At 57.3% G+C, this 27,420-nt stretch overlaps 1 protein-coding gene across 1 annotated transcript in view; it reads left to right on the forward strand.

The window, feature by feature from the left end:
* ABCA13 (ATP binding cassette subfamily A member 13) overlaps window positions 1-27,420 on the forward strand; it is a 123,235-nt gene that overhangs the window by 30,670 nt on the left and 65,145 nt on the right. The window contains exons 11-24 of the mRNA XM_036328975.1: window positions 540-2,333; window positions 4,046-4,155; window positions 6,959-7,077; window positions 7,650-7,813; window positions 8,671-8,750; window positions 9,455-9,573; window positions 13,295-13,489; window positions 13,654-13,818; window positions 14,608-14,782; window positions 16,259-16,398; window positions 17,228-17,341; window positions 19,229-19,319; window positions 20,869-21,042; window positions 21,996-22,302. Of these exons, the coding sequence (XP_036184868.1) occupies window positions 540-2,333; window positions 4,046-4,155; window positions 6,959-7,077; window positions 7,650-7,813; window positions 8,671-8,750; window positions 9,455-9,573; window positions 13,295-13,489; window positions 13,654-13,818; window positions 14,608-14,782; window positions 16,259-16,398; window positions 17,228-17,341; window positions 19,229-19,319; window positions 20,869-21,042; window positions 21,996-22,302 (3,747 nt within the window). The remainder of the gene's footprint in view (window positions 1-539; window positions 2,334-4,045; window positions 4,156-6,958; window positions 7,078-7,649; window positions 7,814-8,670; window positions 8,751-9,454; window positions 9,574-13,294; window positions 13,490-13,653; window positions 13,819-14,607; window positions 14,783-16,258; window positions 16,399-17,227; window positions 17,342-19,228; window positions 19,320-20,868; window positions 21,043-21,995; window positions 22,303-27,420) is intronic.

Genomic DNA, 27,420 nt, shown 5'->3' on the forward strand with positions numbered 1-27,420 from the left:
GCGAACATCTTACTGAAACGTCAGGGTAAAGTAACTGATGACTGTTGTTTAACTACTAAACATACATAGAAACTGCTTAGCCCCTGGCAATTAGTCACTTACTCTACTTTCTTGTCTTTTTTGATTATGAATATAATTATGAAATTCTGTTATATGAAATTAAAATTAGTTTTTAAATATTTACGCATATGAATCATGGTCATAATTCAAATTATTGTAATAACTGTCTAATCGCAACTGAGGAGTTTAAATATTTTCAGTTTATGTACTGTGATGTTTATATTTGGGAATTGACAAAATTCAAAAATTTTAAAACTAACAGTCACATGTTTTTCCCATATACCCTTTTCCATCCCTTTGAAGCTTGCCAACAAGCTTTATTTTGTTTGGAACAAATATTAACTTTCATTGGCGGTGTATTTTAGCATCAGCAACCAGTCAGTATTATCCCCCCATAATGCTCATATAAAACAAAAATAAAAACTATATGTTTTAATCTTTCCATTGCTAAACATGAAATAAAAAATATATATTTACAGCTTTGTCCCAAAGGATAAAGTTTTAGAAATTCTGAAAGTGGACCAATTTCTTACCTACATGAAAGAAGAAAAATTGATGAGCATTTTTTCAAGGTTAAAGGAGACTGTATATCACCTAATCAAAGGATGGTTCATGTCAGACCACACAGACTTTTATTTTGATAATCACCGAGGATGGAAGTTCCTGCGAGATTTATTTAATGCTCTTCTAAGTAAAACTTCTGTGAAAAATAAGACTGAAAATAATTTGGAGTTTCTTACCCAGGTAAGTCAGTTGTTTTTCCACATGAATAGTTCTGCAAACCTCTCCCAGCGCAGCCACCAGCTCCAGGCAGCTCTTCACCGCATGCGAGAAGCCTCACTAGAGATAGCAACTGTTACGGATTCTCTTTTAAACTCTCCCAACCAGGACCTCCGTGCCGCGTGTCCTTCCCTCCGAGAGGTTCTATTTGCTCACCTGACTGATCTGCTTTCCTTCACAAACCACTCATTCCCTCGAAGAAACAGAGCAACATTAGAAACTACTAAGAGCTTTCTTGGTGTTACCTCAAGAGCTGGTGGAGGACGTCCCGCCCCGGAACCCCTCCCGGAAATGCCTGGTGCTCTAGGCGTGCTGGTGAGCGCAGGTGTGGAAATGAGGGACCTGGCCGCGTCTGTGAACTCCACTGTGGCGCTGCTCCAGCTCGCCAAGAAAGTTTCCCGGAAGGTGGCCGCTGCGTTGGAAACTCATCCTGTCTCGGGTACCAACGACACCATGAAATTCTTTGATTCTCTATATTCCATTTTGCAACAGAATGTTGGAAATGTTGTGAATGAAATAACTGCTTTGAAAAAAGTGGATCAGTTAGTATTTGAAAATATAAATGACGTGTTGATGCCATTTCTGGACTTGGCCTTTGGGATGATTGGGATCAAACCTAATATTTCCCAAAACTCTGGTATTTTCAATATATCATCTAGCATATTATCCTATGTGAACCAGTCCAGGGACTTTTCTGATATTTCAGAAGAAATTGCAGAATTTTTAACTTCTGGGGAAATCAATTTGGGAGACATGGAACATCTTCTGGTAGCAATTAACAATGGAACTCAAATATTTTCTATCGATTCTGTCAACGTATGGGAAGAAATCCTAGATTGCTTAATTTCTATAAATCACATCCCCAACCAGACAGACTTACTACGTCCGAATCCCGTTTCCACACGTGGTTTCCCTTGGGATGCTAATGCAGTGGCCCTGGTTTTGGATGAAATGCGGTCACGAGACAGCACGGACCTGGGGCCCCTCTTGGGAATGGTGGCTGACCTGGCCGTCGCTCTGTGGGGTCCCTTAGAGAAGGATGCCTTGAATGTTTCTCAGCTGTGGCTGACGTGGGCTCAGCATGCACACGCCCTTTTGAAAGCCGTGGGGACAGCTGTGGAGGTCGCCCATGGAGGCGCCGGGAGTGGAGCCTGGGCTCTCACCTCCTCTCTGATTCGGGCAGTGACGCCTCGGCACCTGGAGGAAGCCGCCCGGAGCGTGCTGAGCGGGGCAGCGCTCCTGCGGAAAGAGCTTCTCTTGAGCAACCCTCAGTGGACAAGTTCTGCAGAAACTGCGCTTCAGCCCGTCCTTGAGCTTTTCCTTAATGCAGCCTCTGGAAAGAGTGTCACATCAGAGAAAGGGGAGAAGGCCCGGAGAGAGAGGACCGCCTCTCCTGACCTCACACCGGCACCGGCACCGGCACCGTGTGAGAACTGCGTGAAGGGGTTAATTGCGTGGACGGAGTCCTGGCAGGAAGTCCTGGCAGATGAAAGGTATTTCACACTCGCTGTTTCCTACCACAGCGGCTAAAGCAGGACAGGCAGGGCGTACACTGACCAGGGCCCGTGTCCTCACTTCATCTTCATTATTGTCCGAAGGCAGCTTCCATGGCGCGAGTCAAGTCCAGTCTCTTTCACTGTCTGACTCATTTATTTGCAAATAGAATTTGAATTTATCCACAAATTTTCAAAGGTAAATTATTTTATTTTCAACAGTAAAAACCTCTTAACTCTGTTCACCTATCCCAAGACTCGGTCGATACACAGCCTTTCTGTTCATGTGCTCGAGCAGCCACAGGTCACGCTGTGTCAGGTGAGACAGAGGCCACACGCCTCCCACAGGAAACGCTGCTTCTAGCTGTGACTGCGGGGCTACAGCGAGGGGCCAGGCAGCGGTTGGCTTCCTCCCTCTTTAGATTCAACCTCACACGACCTGGCTGACCCACTCCAAGCACTGCCCCCGCCCCTGGATGGTAGGTTGGGGAACCCTGCTCTGAGAAGCCTGCACATGTCAGGCTCAGTTGTCTGCTGCCTTAGGTTGCAGGACTTGCTCCCATGTCTCAGAGATGCTCTGGATGTCCCAGGCCACCCTTTCTTCTTTTTTAAATCCTCACCTGAGGATAAGTTTTTATTGATTTTTTAGACAGAGAGGGGGAGAGGGGCAGAGAGAGGGGGAGAGAATGAGAGCGAGAGAGAGGCATTAATCGGTTGCCTCTGATAAGGGTCCCAACCAGAGATCAAACCCGCAACCTAGGTATGTGCCCTGCCTGGGAATTGAACCTGCAGCCTTTTGGTGCAAGGAGACCCGAGCACTTGTCTCCACAGTGTCAGCTCACAGGACCAGCGCCTCCCTGGGAGCTGGTGGGAACCTGCCCGTCGAAGCCTGTGTGTGATGAGCAAGGTCGCCGGTGCTCTGCAGCCATGCTGTCGTCTGACATCCTGGCCTCGACCTCACTCCTCATTTAGAGGCTGGGACCCTGAGACAGGGACAGTGCGTTTTCATACTCAGAACAACACATCTACTGAGCAAGAATGAAAGTCACCCTCATGGCTGTGCAGAGACTGAATAGTGACTCTTGCTCCCAGGCCCCGATCATGTGACACAACTGAAATATAATAATTAAATCTCATGATTTACCAAAATACATATTAACCTGATGGTGATTAGTAAATGGCTCTACACACCGTCATGGTTTTTTTTTTTTTTTTTTTTTGGCCAGAAAGATGAATTCTTATGTTTGTTCTTCTGTGGCTAAAACACAGTTCAGTAATAACTAGGCTCAGCCACCTTCTCTTCCGGTTCGTCTGTGTTTCCTTGTAGCCGAGAAGTAGACCTTTGTCTCGTATCTGGAGCAGTGCTCGGCTCTCCCGTCTAGCTCCCCGAGGCTGGCCTACAGAGGTGTCAGGTGACTTCAGACTCTGTCACCTGCAGGGGCTCATGGCAACTCCGCAGAAACCCGTTTTCGGCAGCTCGCGGATTGCAGCGGCCCGTCCCAGTGCATTTAGTCACAGCGCTGAGCTCACGTGGTCCTGGCGTGGCAGCACCAGGCTGAAAGCCGTGCCTGCGGTCGAGCAGGAGGCCCTGGTGGTGTGCGCGGTGCCGGGGCCCGGAGTCCCCACTCGTGTGCTGCCACTTGTTCCCGGGCACAGGGAGGACGCCGTGGCCCACACCTTCACCCTTTAATGGCGTTTCTTTCTCTCCCGAGTGTTGCCAGAATGTGCCAGGATTCCCAGCCGCCCGGGAAGCCCGCAGCAGCCGTGGGGACCCTGCACAGAGCGAGGACGCTGGTTCTGCGTGTGCTGCTCATGCTCACAGGTGGGCCGCTCCGTGGGAAATGCTGCTCACGCCCCGGTCTCCAGGCCTGGCTGTCAGCGCGACGGTGGACACCTCCCTAGTTTCTTTGAGGGTGACATGCAGCCTTCCTAGCCTGGCGGCCGAGGCCCTGAGGGGTCAGAGCTGGGGTGGCTCTCCAGGAGGCCTGCCTCCACCCCTCGCTGGCCGTGGCTTGAGCAGACCTCTGTCAGATGCGATGCCGAGGCGCTCACTAGTGTGTGTACAGCTCCCTCCTCTAGCAGAGTCGTGTTTCTTGAAGGCAGCCGCCATGTCGGCACCTGGTGCACATCCTGTGCCTGGCACAGAGGATGCTCTTTCCTCCCCTCCCCCAGGTGTGCTGAGGGACCCACGCGGTCACCTGAACGCAGGGCCCTCGGTGCTCATGTTTCAGGCTTTCCTACCACCGTCTGACTTCCCCGAGGGCAGGGTCTGCTGCTGACTCCATCCATCCGCGTCCCCCCCAGCACCTGTGCAGTGAATGACTAACCCAGCGGTCCTCACACTTTTTAAACGGGGTCCGTTCACTGTCCCTCAGGCCGCTGGAGGGCCGGACTATAGTTTAAAAAAGCATTATGAACAACTTCCTATGCACACTGCACATATCTTATTTTGAAGTAAAAAAACAAAACGGGAACAAATACAGTATTTGTATTTGCATGTGGCCCGTGGGCCGTAGTTTGAGGACCCCTCGACTAAATGTTTGGATTGTAAATGAATTAACTCGTCTACTGAGGTCCTGCTTGCCAAGTCCTTTCCTGCATATCTCAGTGAGCTCTCCCCTCTGTGCTGCTGCTGAAGGAAATGCTGGGCTGCCTCCCAGGAAACCCGCTGGCCACGGAGGGTCTTGTTTTCTGAAAGGGAGTCTGTTTCTGGGTGGGGGTGTGAGGCCCGGGCAGCACGGTCAGTGCAGGGCCTCAGTGCCCAGGTGCCGGGAGGAGGCTGCGCGGGTCGTGCTTGTTGCTCTTCCGCCCGCTTATGTGGCACCCTGCGCCCAGCCACCTCGGAGGTGTGATGATGCTGACATCTCAGTCAGCTAGTGGGAGGGCAGCGGAAGGAATTTACATTCAATAATACCTGAATTTATGTGCGTTTTGTCATTCTGCACTGTGGCTGCTAAATTAATATAGCATACTTGAAGTTAAATTAGTAACAGAAAGTTAATTTTGAATTTTTACATTTCACAACAAGAAAACTCAAATATGTCATCTGCAGGGGAGGCGGTGACAGGCCCAGAGAAGGTACCGATAGGATTCGGGCCCGAATGGGCCACAGTGGGCATGGCTGCTCCTCCAGCATCCGGGCGCGCAGTCAGCCCAGTGACTTTCCTACTGGAAATGGAGTAGCTATTAACATGCCACTGAGCTGAGTTTGAAGCAGGAGGAGAGCTGTCATTTCCTCCTGCGGATCGAATACTTGAATCATGTCGGGATGAGCGTGTGAGAACAGTGACCCGGACAAGAAGTGAGCACAGCCCTGCACAGTCTGGCCCCGAGTGTGCGTGCCGGGGGTCCGTGCAGCTGGGATGAGCCCCTGTCGGTCCGCACAGTCGGGGGCAGGAGTGCAAGACCCTGCGCCGGGGCCGCAGGTGTTCTGAGGCCGGGCCCCGAAAGGCAGGCCGGAGGGGAGGCAGCACAGTGCAGGAGGTGCAGGAGGTGCAGGAGGTGCAGGGGACTGGGGAGCTGGAGCTGGGGAGTGAGCTGGGGGAGGCCCTACATGTGACCTGAGCCTTCGGAGGACCCATAACAGCAGCTCCCTTTAGGGGGAGCCTCAGGCTCAGAGAGGAAGGCGGTGCAGGGGTGAGCTGGGGCGGAGACCCAGCGGGTGCTGTCAGGAGGAGAGATGGCTGTGAGGATGTGAGGTGGGGGGAGATTTTTGGATGTGACCTATGAGTATGCAGGCTGGGTGCCCTAACCTTGATCAGTGTGCCACTTTCCTTCCTTTTGGGACTGAAAGGGCACTGCCATCTCTGCTCAGGGACAGTAGGTGAGAATCTGAACCCTAACCCAAACCCTAACCCCTAAACCCTAGCCCTAGCCCTAGTCCTAAACCCAAGCCCTAACCCTAAGCCCTAACACTAAATCCTAAACCCTAACCCTAACCCTAACTGTAATGCTAGCCCTAGCCCTAATCCTAATCCCCTAGCCCTGGCCCTTACCCATGATATTGATTTCTGCTGAGTCTGGTTTTGATTTTTTGCTGAGTTAGGCTCTTGATTTTTTTTGACTGAGTCATGGTTTTGAATTTCTGCCAAGTCATGGCTTTGCCTTTTTGCTGAGTCATGGCTTTGAATTTTTGCTGAGTGAGTAATTTGAATGGGAGAGAAGCTAGATATCAGAGAAAATGGAAAGAATGAGTCAAGAAGAGAGAGATCAGAGAAAATAGAAGTGGGAAATCAAAGAAAATGGGGGGAATGAAGAGAGAAGTGAGAGGGCAGAGAAAATGTAGAGAATGGGGAGAGAAGCAAGATTTCAGAGAAAACAGAGGGAATGAGGAGAGAAGCTCAGAGTGAGTGAGTACCTTGCCCAGCAGGTGCAGAAGAGGGACCACTGTGGGGACATGGCTGAGGGAAACGCATTTCTGTCCATCGGGTAGGCCCAGGAAACTGAGTAACTAGTTACATTTGGAACTGAAAAGCCACAGCTCTCCCCTCATGTTCCAAGGTTCATTTTGATGATTTAAGAAATCTCTGAATTTGTATCACTTTGAGTCTTTAAGAAATGACACCGGGAGAGCAGCTCCTTCCGGAGAAAAGGGGTGAGTAATTATTCTCTGTCTCCTCTGGCAGAAAACCCATCCTTGGCCAGGGATGCCCTGTGTGCTGCTCGGAGCTGCCAGCCAGGTGGGATGCGGTGGCTCATTGTGTCTGCTCTGCAGGGGGTCCCTGTGCTGCGTGACCTCTACCAGGTTGGTTGTCTTTCATGTTTCAGAGTTTCATGTCCATGGGGTTGGCCCGTGCAGCTTGCTGGTGCTGGGTGTGGGGAGCAGTGAGGGCCCGTGCAGCTTGCTGGTGCTGGGTGTGGGGAGCAGTGAGGGCCCGTGCAGCTTGCTGGTGCTGGGTGTGGGGAGCAGTGAGGGCCCCTGAGCTTGCTGACGGTGTGCACGGTGGTGTGGGGAGCAGCGTGGGCCCCCCGAGATTGCTGACGGTGTGCACGGTGGTGTGGGGAGTGTGGGCCCCTGAGCTTGCTGATGGTGTGCACGGTGGTGGGAGCAGTGAGGGCCCCTGAGCTTGCTGACGGTGTGCACGGTGGTGTGGGGAGTCAGGGCTGCAGGTAGTTATCACTTGTGAACTGGAGGTGCCTTCCTGTGAGGGGTGTCACGCGGAGCCCCAGGGCCATGCCTTCCTCCAGCCTGCATTCTCGGGACCGCCTGACTCCTCACTGTTTCTCTCGTTCTGGGAAAATGAGCTGAAACCTCCCAGCACGTGGGCTCAGACCTGACCCCTGACTCAGCTGCGTTCTGACTCGTTGCTGTTCCAGGACCTGGAGAAGGTGTGGTCCGCGCCCGGTCAGCTGGACTGTGAGGGTCTCCGCAGAAACCTCTCCCGCTCCCTGCGGCGCTTCAGGAGGCGCCTGGAGAGCTCCGCCGCCCGGGGCTGTGCGTGCCCGCCCGCGTGGGACTGGACCCCGCGGCGCCTGCACACGTATGTCAGTGGGCCCGCTGCACCACGGTTTCCTTCAGGTGGGCGCTGCCTTGCCTTTTCCAGTTACGGATTGCAGGCAGCAGCGTGGGCCGCACCTTACCGTGTGCACAGTAACGTGTGTTGTGAGATGGGAGAGCAGCGCTAGCTCTCAGGCTTTGCGGTGGTCGCGGGCTTAGATCCGATGCTGAGACCCGACACTACAGTCAGAGGTTCCCAAACGACTTCCTCACAGTGGAGTCATTGTTTTATGTTCTCCAAGTACAAACCACAGGAGGGGAAATCGGGCACTTGGTATCCTGCTGGAGTGAGGCATTCTTCCGACTCCTAGTTCCTGAGACATCCCTGTGTTCCATCCACCCCTTCATTTTAGTCCTCACCGGAGGACACACTTACTGACTTGAGAGAGAGGAAGAGGGAGGGAGGGAGAGACACAGTGGTGTGAGAGTGAAACATCAATTGGTTGCCTCCCGCATGCACCCTGACTGGGGATGGAACCCACAACTTGGGTATGTGTCCCGACTGGAATCAAACCCACCACCTTTCTGTGCACAGGACGATGCTCCAACCGCCCGAGCCACCCGGCCAGGGCAATGTGCACCCTTATTCCCCAGACTCATCCCGCCCAGCGGGGGGCCCTGCAGCAAGGATTGGGGCGCAGTGTCACTGAGTGGTCGCCCACACAGAGTGCCAGGAGACATGTCTGCTGGTGTGAGGACTCCGTGGAGATGCCATCTTGTGGTCGCTCCCCTCCGGGGGCCAGGCAGGGCTCCCCACCGGGGGCCAGGCAGGGCTCCCCACCCGGCACCGCCTCTGTCGTGGCGTCTTGTGTAAATCAGCTTTAATTTCTGCCATTTCAGGTTGGCCCAGAGGCTCGAAAAGATTTTGTTTCCTGGGAATTTGATGATGACTTCTCCTAGCAGTTTCACAGGAGCTGTGGGTAAGTATGTGGTTCTTCCAAGTTTGCGTGATTAAAGGTGAAGTTCAGTTTCTCACACAAAAATATGATCAAAATAAAACATAAAAGAGAAAAGTCATGCTGTTGTGATTAATAACAGTTCAGAGCTCGGCTGGCTTGAGGGGTTTGGGGTGAAGGAGGCAGGTCCTCAAATCCTGCTGCCAAACCTGCCCTGCTCCCAGGCCACGCGGGGACCCATGGCCCTCACTCTGGCAGTTCACAGCCGCCTGTGGCATTAGTGCCCGGGCCTGGGGCCCCCGGCAGTCCATGACCCTTCTCTGGTGGAAAGCGGTAGATAAGTAGATGCATGGAGGGAAGGGAGGCACGTGGTCCTGCTCCTAAGGGAACCTCTTCCCGGAGGAAATCTATAATGTGCAGGTCCCAGAGAGAGCAGGGAGAGCCGCCGCGCCCGGGGCTGCTGGGCTCCGGTGAACCGGTGAACCTGCCGGCTCCGAGGGGCGGGGAGAGCCGCTGCGCCCGGGGCTGCTGGGCTCCGGTGAACCGGTGAACCTGCTGGCTCCGAGGAGCGGGCGGGGCTCAGGGTGCGGTCAGTAAGACCATGTGGTGTTGGCGTGGCTGCGGCTGCGGGAGGAAACGGGCCTCGCCAGGTGTTAGCATCGAACCTCGTTTTCAGTACCAGCCCCGGCATGCGTTACTGTATTGTTTCTCCCGCTGCTGTTTCTCAGATGGGAGAGTGAGAGACCTGGTGAGGAACCTCACCGCCTTCACCGAGGAGCTTCGCTCTGCCCACCTCTCAGATGACACCATCAGCAGTATTTTGGAAGCAGATATTTCCCGCTCACAGGTACAGTGTGGCCGCTTCCGCCCTCCTCCCGCCCTCCCACACCGGGCTGGGCTGCTGTGATCCATGCCACCCGGAGGCAGAGGGAACTGAGGTGCCCTTGTCTGATGCCAACACCTCGGGGCCCTTAGTGTCACAGTGTTGCCTCCCTGGGGTGAGGAAGGATGAACTTGGCGATATACTTACTCCAGGGATTCTAGCCCCGACGCACACCCCACACGTCTCAAACTGTCCGAGTGAGCTATGGCCGCCTGTAGGGAGAGAGCAGCTGTACCGTCTTACCGCTAGTGTGGTGGGCTGTGGTGAGGGGCTGGGCCCCGCAGGGTGGCTGAGATGCATGGCAGGGCGACTGAGCTAGGGGGTGGGGACGCACGGAGGGCGGGGCAGGCAGGTGAACCTCATGCTGCTCTGGGAAGCACCTGAGTCTTAGCAGGTATTTCTAGCTGCCCTTCCAGCACTTCGGCCAGTTGAGGGTTTACTTTCCCCGCAGAGAACCTTCCAGACCAGTCACCATGAAGATGGCTTTCCAGTGAACATTTTTATTGACAGTCAGCTGGACCCCAATTCCATGTGTTAAATTTCATGTGGATTCTGGCTAATTGGGGCTAAATGCAAACTGTGGCAGGTAGATCAGTTAATGGAGAATGAATCTGTACTAAGAAAGAAATAGAGCGAAGCTAGGAACCCAGAATTCAAATGACAGCATCAGCAAGCTCTTTGTGGTTGTCACAGAACATCTGTCTTGAAGGACAATCCCAAAAAGCGGCTCATTGAGTGCCACGTACCTGGGTAGGGGGTGAGGTGGTAGGAGAGGCCCCAGTGCCTGGGTGGGGGGGTGAGATGGTAAGAGAGCATCTGTATGCAGCTGTGATCAAGTTCCCTGTGGGACCTCCAGGCAGCGGGGCAGAACTGGCTAAGGAAGAGGCTGACCTCCGGCTGGAGCTGGGACAGTCGGCTCCCTCCAGGCCCTTTCCCATCAGGCTCTGACCTAGGCTGGTGCTGCTGCCTGTCAAGCATGCTGCCACCAGGTGTCGCCGGCGCCCCATCTCAGGAGGCTGTGCTTGGAGGAGGCTGTGCAGAGGGACATTGCTGTGCAGATGGCTGCCAGCTGATCCCCGCGTCCCTGCTTCTCCCTCTGCCTGCTTGACAGTGGACGTCACTGTGGTCACCTAACTGCTGGACAGTGAGGCACGGGAGGCTATGAGAAAGCTCGCATTCCTGCCATTCAAGAACACGACACACTCACGCGCTTTGATCATGATGTGTGTCCACGAACCCGCACGCGTCCACAGACCCTGCCTGCGCTTGGGGTCCCTTAGGAGGCGACCCTTGGGCTCTGGTTTCCTAGGTTGTCCCATGGCAGCAGGTAGCGCCCTGCGTGTCCCTGTGGCCACTGCTGATACCCGTCTCCCTGGACTCCGAGCACGGCCGGTCGGTTGTGCCTTCGTCGCATCGGATCCTCAGTCCAGCTGTTGGCCGCCTGCAGGGAGCACTTCTCCACTGAGCAAAGTAGCAGGCCTCACTCACACGTCCACGTGGACATGCCCTTCCCGGCGGCGCCTCCAGAAGCCGGGCTGTCCCCGCTCTGAGCAGCAGGGTTCTCTGGGCGGCGGCTACGTCAGGACATGGGATGCGGGGAGGCACGTGTGGGTGGCGGGTGCTGGGGACCTCGCAGGGGGTGCACCTGTGTGCACACTTAGGTACATAGTTCTGAACCTCACTTTCAGGGTTTGCATTGATCTCTGCAAAGCGCTTGCTATTCTGGCCAGTGATTCTAACGGTCAGTTTCTTTTTCTAAATCCTCACCGGAGGATGTTGATTGATTTTAGAGAGAGGAAGGGAGACACAGAGAGAGAAACATTGATGGATCGGCTGGCTCCCTATGTACACTGAAGGGGGATCGAACCTGCAACCTTTTGGTGCACAAGATGTTGCTCTAACCAACTGAGCCATCCGGCCAGGGCCCTTCAGGTATTTTTAATCCCCTCACTTCTCCGTCTTCTGGCGAAGGTGAAGGTGTGTCTGCACCATGAGCCCCCTGTGATGAAATTGGTGAAGTAGGTCTGGACACAACTGACGTGTCCCCTCACAGGTTGCAAATGTCCTTCCGCACATCCCAGTCATTGTGGGGTTCATTTAAATGCTGGCTTGGCTGGGCCGCAGCACCCAGATATTTGGTCAGACACCAAACTGAATGTCTGAGAAGGTATAAGATGAGATTAACCTTTAAATGGATAGACTTTGAGTGAAGCAGGCAGCCCTCCTTGTGGGGGTGGGCCACATCCCATCAGTTGAGGGCTTCAGAGGAGACTGGATGGCTCTGGGCCTGCGCTGCAGTGTCAGCTATGCCTGGGGCCGCCTTCTTGCTGGCCCACGATTGTGTGAGCCAGTTCCTTAGAAATATCTCTGCATGTTATAGACACGTCCTATTGGTGTGTGCAGGAGAGCCCCAACCCTAACTGTTCATCGTTTTGGGCATTTTATGACGTGATATGAAAGCATCAGATGAGTTCCTCCTGCTCTCAGGCTCCTGGCAATTGAACAGTCGCTTGTGGTCTCAGCCCTCGCTGGGTCGAACGTTTCGCAGCAGTTGTACCTGTCAGAGTATGAGCATAGATAGGAAGGGAAGCTCATGTCTTTAAAATTTTATTGCTCAGTAATTGAAAGCCACACCCACACAGAGAGCAGCTCAGCTCCTCTGAGGGCGTTATCTATATATATAAAAGGCTAATATGCTAAGTGCCTGACTGTCTGACCGGTCGCTATGATGTCCACTGATCACCATGGGGCAGACGCTCAATGCAGGAGTGCCGAGCTGCAGTGACTTGGCAGCAGCAGTTCTAGGGTGACACACCCCAAAACTGGAGAGGAGGGAGCCTGATTCCTTGTGGGGCTGTGGGATTCCACCTTCGGGCGTGGGTTATGTTGTTACTGGGGCTCTGTTGGCCCCAAATCTGGTTTACTGCACACTTGAGTTTGCGTTCCACACCCTGTACGACAGCAACTTTGCAGAGTGCCCTCTCGCACTCTGGACCCCTTGGGGGATGTCGGAGAGCCGGTTTTGGCTTGATCCCCGCAGGCCAGGCCGAGGGACCCCACCTGCCAGAGGGACTCTGTTCACTCCGCTGACGCCGGGGAGGGACCGTGGGAGGTTGGCTCCAGGTCGTGTCTGGCCCGTCTTGCCCAGCCCCACCTCCCTGGCCACCGTCTAATTAATTTCCTTTCAATGTGCACAAATCTGTGCACTGGGTCATTAGTCACAAACTAGATTGAACACAGGTCCTCCTCAGCCCCTCCTTCTGGCTTTGTTTGCTTTTCCTTTTCAAAAATTATAAGAAGCTCAGAACTCTGGTTTTCAAGTTGCAAAAAGAGGAGAAAACACATAGTTTCACACTGATAACTGTGAGAAGTAAAAGTGATAAACTGACAGCAGAGGCTGAGGCTGAATGTGAAGAAAAAGTCACAAGCGCTCCGTCTGAGAGCAGCCAGGGTTGGAGGGCCGGGGGAGGCGGGTGGCCATGTGTTGCCCTGAGTCATCAGAGGGCAGGTTGCTTAAATTAGGCGCACATTTCAGAAACATTTTCATCCCAATGTGTGAGTGGAACTGAGGTGGGCTCGTGTGTCTCCAGGTGAACCCCCCTCATTCAGGGCTTTGGGTGCTCAGGCTCCTCCCTGAGGGGGGCTGCCCGGCTTGGGTGCATCTGCTCGGACCCTCCTCCACCAGGTCCTGTCTGGCGCCCTGACGGTGGCTCTGTCCGGGAGATGTGACCAGGATGTGCTGCGGCTCCTGCTGGCCTTTCCTGAGGACGGGAAGGCTGGCTTTGCCACTAAGGAGCTGTGTGGCCTGCCCGGGGCCAGAGTGTACTCTCTGCTTGTGTCTGTGATCCGCAACCTGGACCTGCGCAACTTCATTTACAAGGTAGGGTGCAGCTGGCGTGGCCTGTGCGACGTCTGTGGGGCTGCTGCCGGGGGTGGGGAAGAGGTCAGGAGAGAATGAGAGCAAGCAGGTCCTCGCCCTCAGATGACGCCCCTGGGAGGCAGAGCGTGGTGGTGGTGATTTCGTGTTGTGTGTTTTCCTTCAAGACTCTGATGCCGGCGGAAGCCAAGAGCATGCTCAGCTCCCTCTTGGACGTCGTCTCCAGGCTCAGCCACCTGCTCCCCAGAGCCAGCCGCGTCCTGGAACACCTCCCCCAGTTCCTTCACACGTCGAACATCACAGCCTTGCTGGACGTGCCCGGCTTTCAGCAGGTGTGTGTTTGATCTGGGCCTCAGGGAAGCATTCAGACGTGCTGGGCCCTCGGTCCTTCTGCCTGTATTTCTTTTGCCACATCTAACTGCTGCCCGAGACAACAATGTAGGGACAGGAAAACCTTTGAATGGCTCTGGGGCAACAGCACGACAAAAAGCCAGGCCCGGCGTCTCTCTGAGAAGGGAGGCTGGGGCCGTCCGTGCCTAGTCTGTCAGCACAAATGAGAGTCCAGGGCTTATTGACTCAAGTCGGAGAGTAAATGCTTTCTCAAACCTGAGACAGTTACTTCCATATAAATAATTGGCATAAAATTACAGGGCATTTCTGCAAATACAAACAAACTCGAAAGGTTAGTGGTGTGATATTCGTCTTTGCTTCAACTCTCTGCCTGGCATGGAACTGACTGGGAGGGAGTGTGTCGGGTGTGGACATGGGGGGCAGGATGTGGCAGATGGTGGAGTGAGTCCTTGGAGCTGCCCATCAGCCCAGGGACAGTTAGGGGAGACGTCGGTGTGGGCAGTTTGCCAGTAGAGACCACACTGAGAGCGTTAGTCTGCGTTGGTGACATTGCGTGGATCATAGTTCATCGTGGATAGGGATTGGCTGTGTGTGTGACCCTACCTACCCCCTGGTGGTTTGCATGGTTTTCGCAGAACAGAACAGGCCACGGCAGGGACTGCACACCTGTGACTAGCTGCCGTATGTTTTCAGTGGGAGGAGGGGGGCTTCTACAGGTCTGCAAGGGCATTGCTCACGTACTGCTCACTGAAGTGTGTTTCCTGTGCTAGGCTTCCCCCCTGGACCCGGCCCGTTCAGCCTTCAGTTCTTTCCAGGCCGTGATGACGATGGTTTGCCAGGAGCAAGAGTCTTTTCTCAGCCACTCGAACATGTTCTTTAACTTGCCCAGAGTTCACGAGCTCTTGGCAAGTGACAAAGAAAAATTCAACATTCCTGAAGACTCAAGTAAGAAGACTGTGATCCATGTCTGCTTTGATTAATTTGCATATTGACCATTCACTTTGCTTTATACAAAATGCTTGGTTTAGAAGGTTGTCAAGGAATTGCTTTTCCACCCTCTAACTTTTATCCTTCCTTCTTATTGGAATTTTAAAATTTCAGTTACAGTTGGCATTCAATATTATATCAGTATCAGGTGTACAGCATAGTGGTCAGACATTTATATAATTTATGAAGTGATTCCCCCCCCTCCCGCCGCCCCATTAGTCCAGTGTCCACCTGGCACCATAGGTGCAAAAATTCTCAACAAAATGTTAACAGATCAAACTCAGCAATACATTAAAGAGAAAATACCCATGATCAAGTGGGATTCATTCCTGGAATGCAAGGTTGGTTCAATATCTGCAAATCAATTGACATGTTACATCACATAAACAAAATGAAAATCATATGATCATACCAATCGATACAGAAAAAGCATCTGACACAAGTCAGAACCCGTTCATGACCAACACTCTCAGCAGTGTCCTTCCTTTTCAGTCAGGCTGCCCGGCGCTGGCGTGGCAGCTGCACATAAACACGAATATGTCTCTTCTGAAATCAAAGTCGCTACTGTCTACATTAAGCTCATAATTTAAAGTGCAAGTTGTTAAAATGCAGAGCAAGCTCTATAATTCATGCTTTAAATTTATTATGTACTCATGCTCTCACTTGACATTTTATGGGATTATTTCTATCGGTTTTATAGTACTCTCTGAGTCACATGGTGAATGTGGAGGAAATAACCACAACCGTGCTCTTCACGCCTCGGGTGTCAGGAATCGGGGATCACAGCAGAGAGAGCATTTCCATTCCACATGCTCTCTTCAGGGGAAATGCAAGAGGGACGGGAGCACGCACGCCGGCTTCAGGCCTGATGACGCTTGATTACTCATCGCTATGGCGATGCAGGCCCTGCCTTCATTCCCACCTGTGCTTGAGTCAAGCACACCCCACTGCACCACCGGGAGGAATGGAGGGTCTGAGTGAAAACAGGCAGTTTCACATATCAAAGGAGTGAGTTCCACAGCTCTGTATAGTGCAGCAAAGACAACCAGTAGCTGTTTATAAAGCGAATTTTATGTAAAAAATCTGTGCTGGCCCCCAAACTCTACAGGCTCTCTGGACTGGGAGCCAGAGCTCCCTTTCTCACCGTGTCCGTCTTCGGGGTCCCTGCCACCCCAGTGCTCCCGTCGAAGCTCAGTTTGGAATGTGAAGGTCACACTCCGTTTCTTTCAAATATCGATGAGAACGTGGTGCCTGAGGCTGCTCATGAGACAGGAGCCACTAAACACAGTCAAGAGCCACATTCCTGAGTCTCCGCCCAAATGCAGACTTGTGTCCATCACTCACTGAAAGCAAGGCGCATGGATATGCAAACGAATCCCCCCTCACCTGGGCATCCCATCTTGGTAACACTCTTTCTGTTTTTAATTGCAACAGCACCATTTTGCTTGAAGCTTTATCAGGAAATACTACAGTCTCCAAATGGCGCTTTGGTGTGGTCCTTCCTAAAACCTGTATTACATGGAAAAATACTGTACACACCCAACACCCCGGAGATTAGAAAGGTCATCCGAAAGGTAAGCTGCAAATGAGGGTCGGGTGAGCCATCCAGGCAGTACTTCTGGAAGCGAGGTGTAGCGGAGGCATCTGCTGTTCTAGACAGTGAGGTCAACATGGGGACCCCCTGGGGAACGGGTGGGGGACCCCGAGGGGAACAGGCGGGGACCCCGAGAGGAACAGGCGGGGACCCCGAGAGGAACAGGCTGGGACCCTGAGGGGAACAGGCGGGGACCCCAAGAGGAACAGGTGGGGACCCTGAGGGGAACAGGCGGGGACCCTGAGGGGAACAGGCGGGGACCCTGAGGGGAACAGGCGGGGACCCCGAGGGGAACAGGCGGGGACCCCGAGGGGAACAGGCGGGGACCCCAAGAGGAACAGGCGGGGACCCCGAGGGGAACGGTGGGGACCCTGAGGGGAACAGGCGGGGACCCTGAGGGGAACAGGCGGGGACCCCGAGGGGAACAGGCGGGGACCCCGAGGGGAACAGGCGGGGACCCCGAGGGGAACAGGCGGGGACCCCGAGGGGAACGGTGGGGACCCTGAGGGGAACAGGCGGGGACCCTGAGGGGAACAGGCGGGGACCCCGAGAGGAACAGGTGGGGACCCTGAGGGGAACAGGCGGGGACCCCGAGGAGGACAGCAAGGGCACACTGAGGTGGACAGGTAAGTGGGTGGGAGAGTCTGGGCGAGAGGTCTCGGGGACACACCTCAGACCCGAGGGCCTTGGAGTGGAGCACCAGGCAGACGGCGCTTGGGGTCCAGTCACTCCCGCTCATCTCTGCAGGCGCCACAGCTACCATCCTTCCAGCTGAGACGGCGCCGTAACCACGGGGCTCTGTTCTGCAGGCTAATCACACGTTTGTGTTTGTGGACAAGCTGAGGACTTTATCACAGACACTGCTGAGCATGGCCCGCCGCTTCCAGAGCAGTGGGCATGGCCAGATGCTGGGGCAGCTGCAGGTGAGCATGGCTCCTCCTCTGAGGGCTGGGGAGTGTGTGTGTGTGTGGGGGGGGGGTGCGTCCAAGAGAAGGGTGTGCGGTCACCTCGGGCGCGGCTTTCCCAGTTGACTGATATGTGGACTTTTTGTAATGGTCAAATATTTTGCCCACCATGCAAGGTATCTATAATAATAAAAGTGTACCATGCTAATTTAGACCAGATGTCCTTCTGGACGAAGCTGGGGCTGCGAGGGAAGCCCGGGTCCTGGGTGCTAGAGGGAAGCCCGCGCCCGCAGCCGGGGGAAGGAAGGCCTACTCTTGCACGAATTTCGTGCATCGGGCTGCTAGTTGTTAATAATTTATTAATAGTTACACAAACTTTATGTTCCATATTAACTTAATGCTTTTTGGGGTGGTTTGTATACTTTTCAACTGTAGGTCTATTAAAATGATCAGTGATCATTTCCTAATATTCTGTGTTGAATACGTAATACATTCCAAGATCCGCGGGCTGCAGTGTACAATGAGCCCTTCCTTGGAGCCTGCAGCCCGCGACTGTAGAGGTGCCGTCAGGGAGGTCACGCCCTTGGAGGCGTGGGTGCCGCTCTGACGGACGCCTGTCCTTTGGGTGAGAAACAGGCCACATCTCTCTTCGAGTTTGGTTATTTCTCATGCCCAGGTGAGCAGTTCAGGTGATGGGAGCAGGGGCTCAGGGGCTGGTCGTCTGGTTCCCTCCAGCCCTGCGCTGTGTGATCGGGCTGGTCACTGGACTGCTCTGTGCAGAGTTTCCTGCCGGTGAAGGGAGGGGTAGTGGTCGGCAGCTGTGAATGGCGTGGGGCGTGTAAAGCACGCGGAGCGGTGTTGGGCAGGCAGGACGTGCCTCGTGTCTGGTCCTTGCAGAGCAGATGCCAGGAGGGGGTAGCACGGGTGAGATTGCATCACAGAACACCTGGCTGTTAGGGCAGAGGAGGCGGGAGCTGGAGGGAGGGCGGAGCCCCCACGGCAGATGGCGATGCAGGTCTGGCCCTGGTGGAGAGAGGGAGGCAGTCGCTGCAGCGTCTGGGACAGCCTTGCCATTAGGGACCGACCCGCCATCCAGCCACAGTCAGTCATCAGCGGGTCCGGTCAGAGGAGCCCTGCTCCGGGGATGGGCTGGTGCGGTGGCCCTGGGCCGGGGCAGGTGCGAGGCAGGTGCGGCTCTGGGCGAACTGGGATGGGCATCCCTGGTGGTGGAGCGTGTGGCCCAGCCGTGTCGGCGCTGGCCGTTGCTGGGACACCTTCTGCAGCTTGTTTGCTCGGGACTAGCGCGCTGACCCAGGAATGGGGCTGCGTTGCTGCAGTGAGTTGGGGTGAGTAGGTGAGGCTTGGGTGAGGGTGGGAGGCTGCGCGGGTGCGAACAGGGTGCACGTCCCTGCGCATTGCCCACCTAAAGGCGAGGAGAGCAGTCCCGGAGCATGGCCCCCGGCACAGGCGTCGGCAGGGGAGGCAGGGGTGGGATGTAGTCGGGAAAGAGGACTGACAGGGTGACAGGGTGATGGTGTGGAGGGAGCCGGAGGCTCAGAGCGTCACAGGTTTAAGGGTCGGGAAAGTGCTGCCCCTTCGTCACGTTCTGCCCGCGGGAAAGGCCGTGGAAGGCCTGCTGGGAACCTGCCCAGAGTCACGCTCCCTGCGTCTTGGCTTTCAGTGTTCGCGACAGGTCCACGCCTGGCCTCGCAGGCACAGCTGGTCCTTTGTTTAAGCTGAAGTCCTACCACATCCTCCCGGGCTCACTGGGACGTGTAGACCCGCTTTCAAGATGACGCATGTTATGTGCCTTTTTCTTGAACAACAATAAACGGAGTAAACCAACCAGTGTTGTCAATAAGAAAAAATGATGCCGTTATTTTTGTTAAACTGTGTTTCCTGTAGGAAGTCCTGAAGAACAGATTCATAAGAAACTTTGTGGAAAGCCAGTTACACATCAACGTAGACAAACTGACTGAGAAGCTGCAGGCGTATGGTGAGTAAGTGTGTGTGAGTGTGAATGTGTGTGTGAGTGTGAGTGTGTGATTGTGAGTGTGTGTGTGTGTATGTGTGAGTGTGTGTGATTGTGAGTGTGTGTGTGAGTGGGTGTGTGAGTATGTGTGAGTGTGTGTGATTGTGAGTGTGTGTGTGTATGTGTGTGTGAATGTGTGAGTGTGTGATTGTGAGTGTGTGTGTGTGAGTGTGTGTGTGAGTGTATGTGTGAGTGTGAATGTGTGTGTGTGATTGTGAGTGTGTGTGAGTATGTGTGAGTGTATGTGTGTGAATGTGTGTGTGAGTGTGTGATTGTGAGTGTGTGTGATTGTGAGTGTGTGTGAGTGTATGTGTGAGTGTGTGATTGTGAGTGTGTGTGATTGTGAGTGTGTGTGTGTATGTGTGTGTGAATGTGTGAGTGTGTGATTGTGTGTGTGTGAGTGTGTGTGTGAGTGTATGTGTGAGTGTGAATGTGTGTGTGTGATTGTGAGTGTGTTTGAGTATGTGTGAGTGTATGTGTGTGAATGTGTGAGTGTGTGTGTGATTGTGAGTGTGTGTGAGTGTGTGTGTGTGAGTATATATGTGAGTGTGTGTGTGAGCATACATGCGTGTATGTGTGAGTGTAGTGTGCATGTACGTGTGTGTGGTGGGTGTGTAAAAACATGTTGGTGTGTTTGCATGCATATTCACTGCTTGGACTTTCTTCGTAAAGTCCTGCACCAGCGTCTGTGGGTGCTGTTGGGGAGCGAGGCGTGGGGAGCGGGGGACAGCCCTGTGCGGTGAGCATTGCACCGACGAGGGGAGGGCCTCCACCTCCGCTCACACCACCTGTGGGGCCACCGTGATGGACCTCTGGGCCTGGGGGCCGCTCCTGCTGCGGGGCCCTCGTCAGAGCAAACCCGGGGCTGGATGCCCCCACACCTGCCCCTTCGGTAGTTGTTGTCCGGGCCTGGCTGTTCTCTCTCCTGTGACCCCGCCCCTCCTCACCCGGAGCCAGTCGCTGAGCCCTCGTGGGGCCTCGTCCTGAAAAAGTTTGATGTGCAGCCTCCACGGCCGGCGGAGGTGTTGCCAATGCCACCTGCTCCGCGGACGCCCCCCCCCCCCACCTCCCCCTCACACGTCCCCCCCCCCCCCCGCCCGGCCGGGAGTGCAGCGGACTTGCCTCCATAACCGTCCGTGGACTCGGCCTTGCCGCGGAGCGGCTACCACAGGCCTGGCTCCAGGGCGGCGCTGGCCTAGGGTCGCGCGAGTCCGGGGGGCTCTTCCCGCTGCCCAGACTGGCTCCGTTTACTCCCCGTCCCCTGCCCCACGTGCCCAGCCTTTGCTGATGTGACCGTTTCTTTTCACTTCCGAGCCGTGTCCGTGTCACGGGAGCGCATACGAAAGGGGAGGGGACGCTCAGCTGACAATAGCAGTTTGCTGGTGAACAAAATTGGGTCTGGACTGGCTCCCCCTGCAGGAAGTTAGCTGGGTGTCCCTGCGCCTGTGCAGTGTCCGCGGCAGGCGCTGTGCTGGGGGAAGCCGCCATGTCCCCTGCTCACTGCCCTCCGCAGGGGGCCTGGACTGGATGCTGAGCCGCACGGGCGCCGCCCACCTCCTCTCCTTGGGCCACGCGCTGGTCAACCTGTCGTCCTGTGTGCGGCTGGACCGCTTCCGGGGGCTGCAGTCAGGGGCCGCCCTGGAGGCCGCCGCCCACAGCCTCATGCAGCAGAACAGCTTCTTGGCCAGTAAGTGTCCAGTGGCGAACCCTGCTCACGGGGCTGCGCCAACACGCCCCTCCCCCGGGACAGCACGCCCCTCTCCCGGGACAGCACGCCCCTCCCTGGACAGCACGCCCCTCCGCCTGGGACAGCACGCCCCTCCCTGGACAGCACGCCCCTCCGCCTGGGACAGCACGCCCCTCCCTGGGACAGCACGCCCCTCCCCCGGGACAGCACACCCCTCCCCGGACAGCACGCCCCTCCGCCTGGGACAGCACGCCCCTCCCCGGACAGCACGCCCCGCTCCCTGGATGTGCCTCCCGTGGCTCAGAGAGAAGTGCCCTCCACACAGCAGGGCTCCGCCTGAGGAAGAGGTGGCCGTGCCGGCTCCTGAGCTGTCACCGCCTTGGCCCGGGCTGTGCCTGCACCTGCCGTACTGGGTGACCCTGTGGTTCTATGGGGAAGTCTCACCGGACAAATTAGATGTTTCCTGATTAAACGGCTCCCATTTTTATCAGTTTCCTGACGTCTGGACTGGGGGGTGTGGGGGGAGGAAGGACAGCGGCCGATTCTGCCCCATCTACTGGTGGTTCCCTCACTCACGGTGAATCCGATGTGTTCTCAGCCGCGACTTGAATAGACATGGAAGGCGCGGGCAGAGGCAGCGCCCTGTGTCCCTGAGCGATGACACCAGGACATCGGTGCTTAGGAATGTCCTGGGTCCCAGAGAGCAAAGTCCCGAGAAACGCAAAACCAGCCGTTTCTGCGCACGGGGTGCCGTGTGGGTTCACTACAGTGAAACGGGGATGGCCGAGGAGCCGGAGGCCTTAGTCCCGTCGCCCCAGCTGTCTGTGCGACGCTGGTGACAAACGTGCTCACGTGCTCCTCCCCCCCATACGTCCTCCCCTGGGGCCTCCCTGCCAGCTGCTCCGTGGTGACGGCCGTCCGTCCATCCATCCGTCCATCCATCCGTCCCTCAGGTGTCATCTTCAACAGCTCCTCCGTGCGCAGGCGCTCCGGTGCAGACGCGCCCCCGCTGCCGCCCCGCGTGGCCTACACCATCCGGACCAGCCTGCTGTACAGCATGCGGACCGACCAGGCGGAGAACCCGTTCTGGAAGTTCCACCCCCAGAGCCTGCCGGCCGACGGCTTCAAGTACAACTACGTCTTCGCCCCGCTGCAAGACATGCTGGAGCAGGCCCTCGTCCGCGTGCAGACCGGGCGGGAGGCCGTGGGGCCCGCCGCACAGGCGCAGCCCATCCCGTACCCCTGCCACAGCAGCGACCTGTGAGTCCTGGTCCCTCCCCGTGGCCCCTCAGCGGGAGGCCGGAGGGGGCACCTCCTGGGCTTTGTGTAGTCACCTCGGCATCAGGAGACCGCCAGGCCGCTCAGTGTCTGAGGCGCACTTCTCGGCCCGAGCCACGGCGGGAGGGACTGCGTGGCGGGAGGGACTGCGTGGCGGGAGGGACTGCGTGGCGGGAGGGACAGCGTGGCGGGAGGGACTGCGTGGCGGGAGGGACAGCGTGGCGGGAAGGACAGCGTGACGGGAAGGACAGCGTGGCGGGAGGGACTGCGTGGCGGGAGGGACAGCGTGGCGGGAAGGACAGCGTGACGGGAAGGACAGCGTGGCGGGAGGGACTGTGCGGCGGGAGGGACAGCGTGACGGGAAGGACTGCGTGGCGGGAAGGACTGCGTGGCGGGAGGGACAGCGTGGCGGGAAGGACAGCGTGACGGGAAGGACAGCGTGGCGGGAGGGACTGTGCGGCGGGAGGGACAGCGTGACGGGAGGGACTGCGTGGCGGGAGGGACTGCGTGGCGGGAGGGACTGCGTGGCGGGAGGGACTGCGTGGCGGGAGGGACTGCGTGGCGGGAGGGACTGCGCGGCGGGAGGGACTGCGCGGCGGGAGGGACAGCGCGGCGGGAGGGACTGCGTGGCGGGAGGGACTGCGCGGCGGGAGGGACTGCGCGGCGGGAGGGACAGCGTGGCGGGAGGGACTGCGCGGCGGGAGGGACTGCGCGGCGGGAGGGACAGCGTGGCGGGAGGGACTGCGCGGCGGGAGGGACAGCGCGGCGGGAGGGACAGCGCGGCGGGAAGGACAGCGTGACGGGAAGGACAGCGTGACGGGAGGGACAGCGCGGCGGGAGGGACTGCGCGGCGGGAGGGACAGCGCGGCGGGAAGGACAGCGCGGCGGGAAGGACAGCGCGGCGGGAAGGACAGCGCGGCGGGAAGGACAGCGCGACGGGAAGGACAGCGCGACGGGAAGGACAGCGTGACGGGAGGGACTGTGTGGCGGGAGGGACAGCGCGGGGGGGGGGGAAGGACAGCGTGACGGGAGGGACTGCGTGGCGGGAAGGACAGCGCGGTGGGAAGGACAGCGTGACGGGAAGGACAGCGTGACGGGAAGGACAGCGTGACGGGAAGGACAGCGTGACGGGAGGGACTGTGTGGCGGGAGGGACAGCGCGGGGGGGGGGAAGGACAGCGTGACGGGAAGGACAGCGCGGCGGGAGGGACTGCGTGACGGGAGGGACTGTGTGGCGGGAAGGACAGCGCGGTGGGAAGGACAGCGCGGCGGGAAGGACAGCGCGGCGGGAAGGACAGCGTGACGGGAAGGACAGCGTGACGGGAAGGACAGCGTGACGGGAAGGACAGCGTGACGGGAGGGACTGTGTGGCGGGAGGGACAGCGCGGGGGGGGGGGAAGGACAGCGTGACGGGAAGGACAGCGCGGCGGGAGGGACTGCGTGACGGGAGGGACTGCGTGGCGGGAGGGACAGCGCGGGGGGGGGGGGGGGAAGGACAGCGCGGCGGGAGGGACAGCCGCGGCGGGAGGGACAGCCGCGGCGGGGCTGGTGGCTGTAAGTCGGACGTTCGGGTTGGGGGTGCGGTGCTGTCCAGGCTCCGCAGGTCAGACTCCCAGGTCCACCTGTGGGAACGACGGAAGCAGAAAACAGCTCTCTTTCCGTGGATTTTTAAAGACGGGTGTGCGGCCCACCGCAGGCCAGAGCGCGATCAGAGCCTGCGCGGCTGCTGGGGGTTGGGGGGGAGAGGATGTGTGTGTTCAGGCGTGGCCAGTGCGCTTTCGGGCGGGGTCCGTGTAGGGGGCACCTGGGACACTGAGGACTTCACTAAGGCAGCCTCCGCGGAGGGGGGGGCAGCCAGGTTAGCGAGGACACTGGGACGGGAGGGCAGGAGGGAGCCAGCCTTCAGACCGCCCAGGAGTCTCTGTAGGCGGGAGAGGGAGGTGGGCAGTGGGAAGAAGAGGCTTTCTTAACTTTTTCTGTTAATCTTCACCTGAGGATATTTTGTTGCTTTTCAGAGAGAGTGGAAGGGAAGGAGGGAGGGGGCGAGAGAGAGAAACGTCAATGTGCGAGAGACACATGGATTGGCTGCCTCCCACACGCTCCCGACCAGCATGTGCTCTTGACCGAATGGAACCTGAGACCTTTGGTGGGTGGGCCGATGCTCCAGCCACTGAGACACACCGGCCAGGGCGGTTTTCTTACATTTTTGAAGAAATAGGGTGCTGTCGGCGATAGTCCAGTAGAAGGCGAGGACTGATGGGTGTAACTGCAGTAATGCAGGGGGGCAGCCCTCGCAAGGGGCGGGGCCGAGCGCAGGCCTTTCATCCAGAGGAACAAGGTTCAGCTCCACTGATCCGAACGCGTCCCATCTCAGCCACAGGTCTCCCCCCTCCCTCTCCCTCCCCCCCCTTCCCTTCCTCTCTCCCCCCCTCTCCCTTTCCCTCCCCCCTCTCTCTCCCCTTCCCTCTCTTTCCCTCTCTCTCTCTCTCCCCCTTCCCCCCTCTCTCTCCCCCTCCCATTTAATATCTATTAGCAGCCACGGCTCATGTTTTGCGGGACATATGGGGGAAATGTCACTTTAGGAGTGCAGGGTGGGATGGGAGCGGGACTCTATAAAATTTAATGTTCCCTTCAGCCCGTGATTCATGGTGGTTATGGCAGGACAACTTTATGGTGCGCTTCGTGCATATAGAGAATTTCAAGTGTTAATACATTGCTTCGGAGAGCAGGGCAACTTAATGAAAGGCTTTCAGGAAATGAAAAACAACAGCCTGCAGAGTTGTTCCATATGCACACAGCCTGGCTCCTGGGAAGGGCACCGCTCTCTGCCCCACAGCTCAGGCCCTGCTGTCCACAGGAGCGGCTGGTCCAGAGGAGGGGGGAGAGCTGGTCCGGAGGAGGGGGCAGCGCAGGTCCTGAGGAGGGGGGAGGGCTGGTGTGGAGGAGGGGGGAGCCAGGTCCACCTGGCCCTGAGGAGGGGGAGGGCTGATTTGGGGGAGGGGGGAGCGCAGGTCCAGAGGAGGGGGGAGTGCTGGCTGGAGGAGCGGGGAGCCACTGGGGGCCGAGTGAGGGCTCCAGGGGAAGTGAGGAGTGAAGGGTCAGGGGTTCATGCTTGAAGTGTCAGGTTCCTGCTTCCAAAAAAATACCAGCGTGACCCTCACAGCCTGTGAGGGCGTCTCCCTACACTCCTGGTCATGTTTTCCTTGGGAGTGTCCTCAGGTGCCTGTAGGAAACCCCCTCTCACCTGCAAGCAGAGCTGTTGTTTGCTCAGAAGCTCCCCCTGCTGGTCGTCCTCAGGCCCAGGAAGGCCCTCCTGTCCGTCCCCCTCCTGCCAGGGGCTGGCAGGCGCTGGGGGGTGGCACCCCCTGTGGGGGAGGGAAGGGATAGACTCTCAGATTGTGTCACCATCACTTTCTCCTGCCTGTGGGCTGGTCCCCAAGGAGGACGCCCTGCAGCCCTTCCCGCTGCCCAGTGGCCTCTTGGTGCTGCTGACCTGTGCCTGGGGCGGGGGTGGGGGCTGGGGCAGCAGGAGGCTGGGTGGGGTGGGGGGGCAGGCACTGCAAGTCCCCCCATCACGGACACTTGGATCAAAGTTGTGTGTCTTTGACAAACACAAGAGCCAGTTTCCCTGGTCCCTCCTGGTGTGATTTGCATTCAGCAGGATGGTGCTAATAGAGGGGAGCCCAGAGAAAACACTGTTAAGGCGAGTGCCATGTAGATGGAGCACTTGCGCTGCAGGAGAGAGAGGTGACAATTAAATGTGCTGAAGACCAGCTGTCCTTTCAGAGTGCTAAGAAGTGGAGCTTTGATCCTGATTGCCCCTGGGGGGCAGTGCTTTTGTTTGGGCTCCTGACCAGGGGCCAGTCCCCAGGGACCTGGGGGGCCTGCTTTCCTAAGGATGGGGGGCCTGCTCTCCTGGGGATCTGGGGGCTGCTCTCTGGGGATCTGGGGGCTGTTCTCCTGGGGATCTGGGGGGCTGCCCTCCTGGGGATCTGGGGGGCTGCTCTCCTGGGGATCTGGGGGGCTGCTCTCCTGGGGATCTGGGGGGCTGCTCTCCTGGGGATCTGGGGGGCTGCTCTCCTAGGGATCTGGGGGGCTGTTCTCCTGGGGATCTGGGGGGCTGCTCTCCTGGGGATCTGGGGGGCTGCTCTCCTAGGGATCTGGGGGGCTGTTCTCCTGGGGATCTGGGGGGCTGCTCTCCTAGGGATCTGGGGGGCTGCTCTCCTGGGGATCTGGGGGGCCTGCTCTCCTGAGGATCTGGGGGGCTGTTCTCCTGGGGGCCTGGGGGACTGTCCTCCTGGGGATCTGGGGGGCTGCCCTCCTGAGGATCTGGGGGGCTGCCCTCCTGGGGACCTGGGGGGCTGCCCTCCTGGGGACCTGGGGGGCTGCCCTCCTGGGGATCTGGGGGGCTGCTCTCCTGGGGATCTGGGGGGACTGCTCTCCTGGGGATCTGGGGGGCTGTCCTCCTGAGGATCTGGGGGGCTGCTCTCCTGGGGATCTGGGGGGCTGTCCTCCTGGGTATCTGGGGGACTGCTCTCCTGGGGATCTGGGGGGACTACTCTCCTGGGGATCTGATGGGGGAAGGGTGCTGGGCGATGTGCCTGACCGGAACTTGTCTCCTCTGTGACTGTTGGCTTCAGAAGTCAGTGGTTACCGACCGAGAGCTGGAAGATAGAGAACGCTAGCTCAGCGCCATCTAAACATCAGGTGGTTGGTTGCTTGTGTCGGGACGATCCCGCGACTCTTCGAGGGGCGATGCGTGCCTCACACGCTGAAATGACCACGTTTTGCCAGGAGAACGCCCTCTCTCTGCTTTGGAAACCCTGTGGCTGCTGCGTGGTGAGCAGTGGGTCACCTGCCTCGATGCTGGTGACCGAGGCTGCTCAGGACAGAGCCTCAGGCCCCAAGGGGTGCAGGGCCTCGGGGGAGCGAGTCACCCGCAGTGGCAGGCGGTGGAGGCCACAGCCCTGTCAGTGAGACGTGTCTCCTTGTGAGTTCGCGCAGCTATTGAGCCAGGACCCCAAAGAGCTGTCCTGCCTGTCATAGACTGTGGCCATGGCCGCGGGAGCCTGTTTCCGACAGCGCTCAGTGGGAATGGGGG

Source organism: Myotis myotis, unplaced genomic scaffold, assembly GCF_014108235.1.
Source record: "Myotis myotis isolate mMyoMyo1 unplaced genomic scaffold, mMyoMyo1.p scaffold_m19_p_11, whole genome shotgun sequence".
Classification (NCBI taxonomy): Eukaryota; Metazoa; Chordata; class Mammalia; order Chiroptera; family Vespertilionidae; genus Myotis; species Myotis myotis.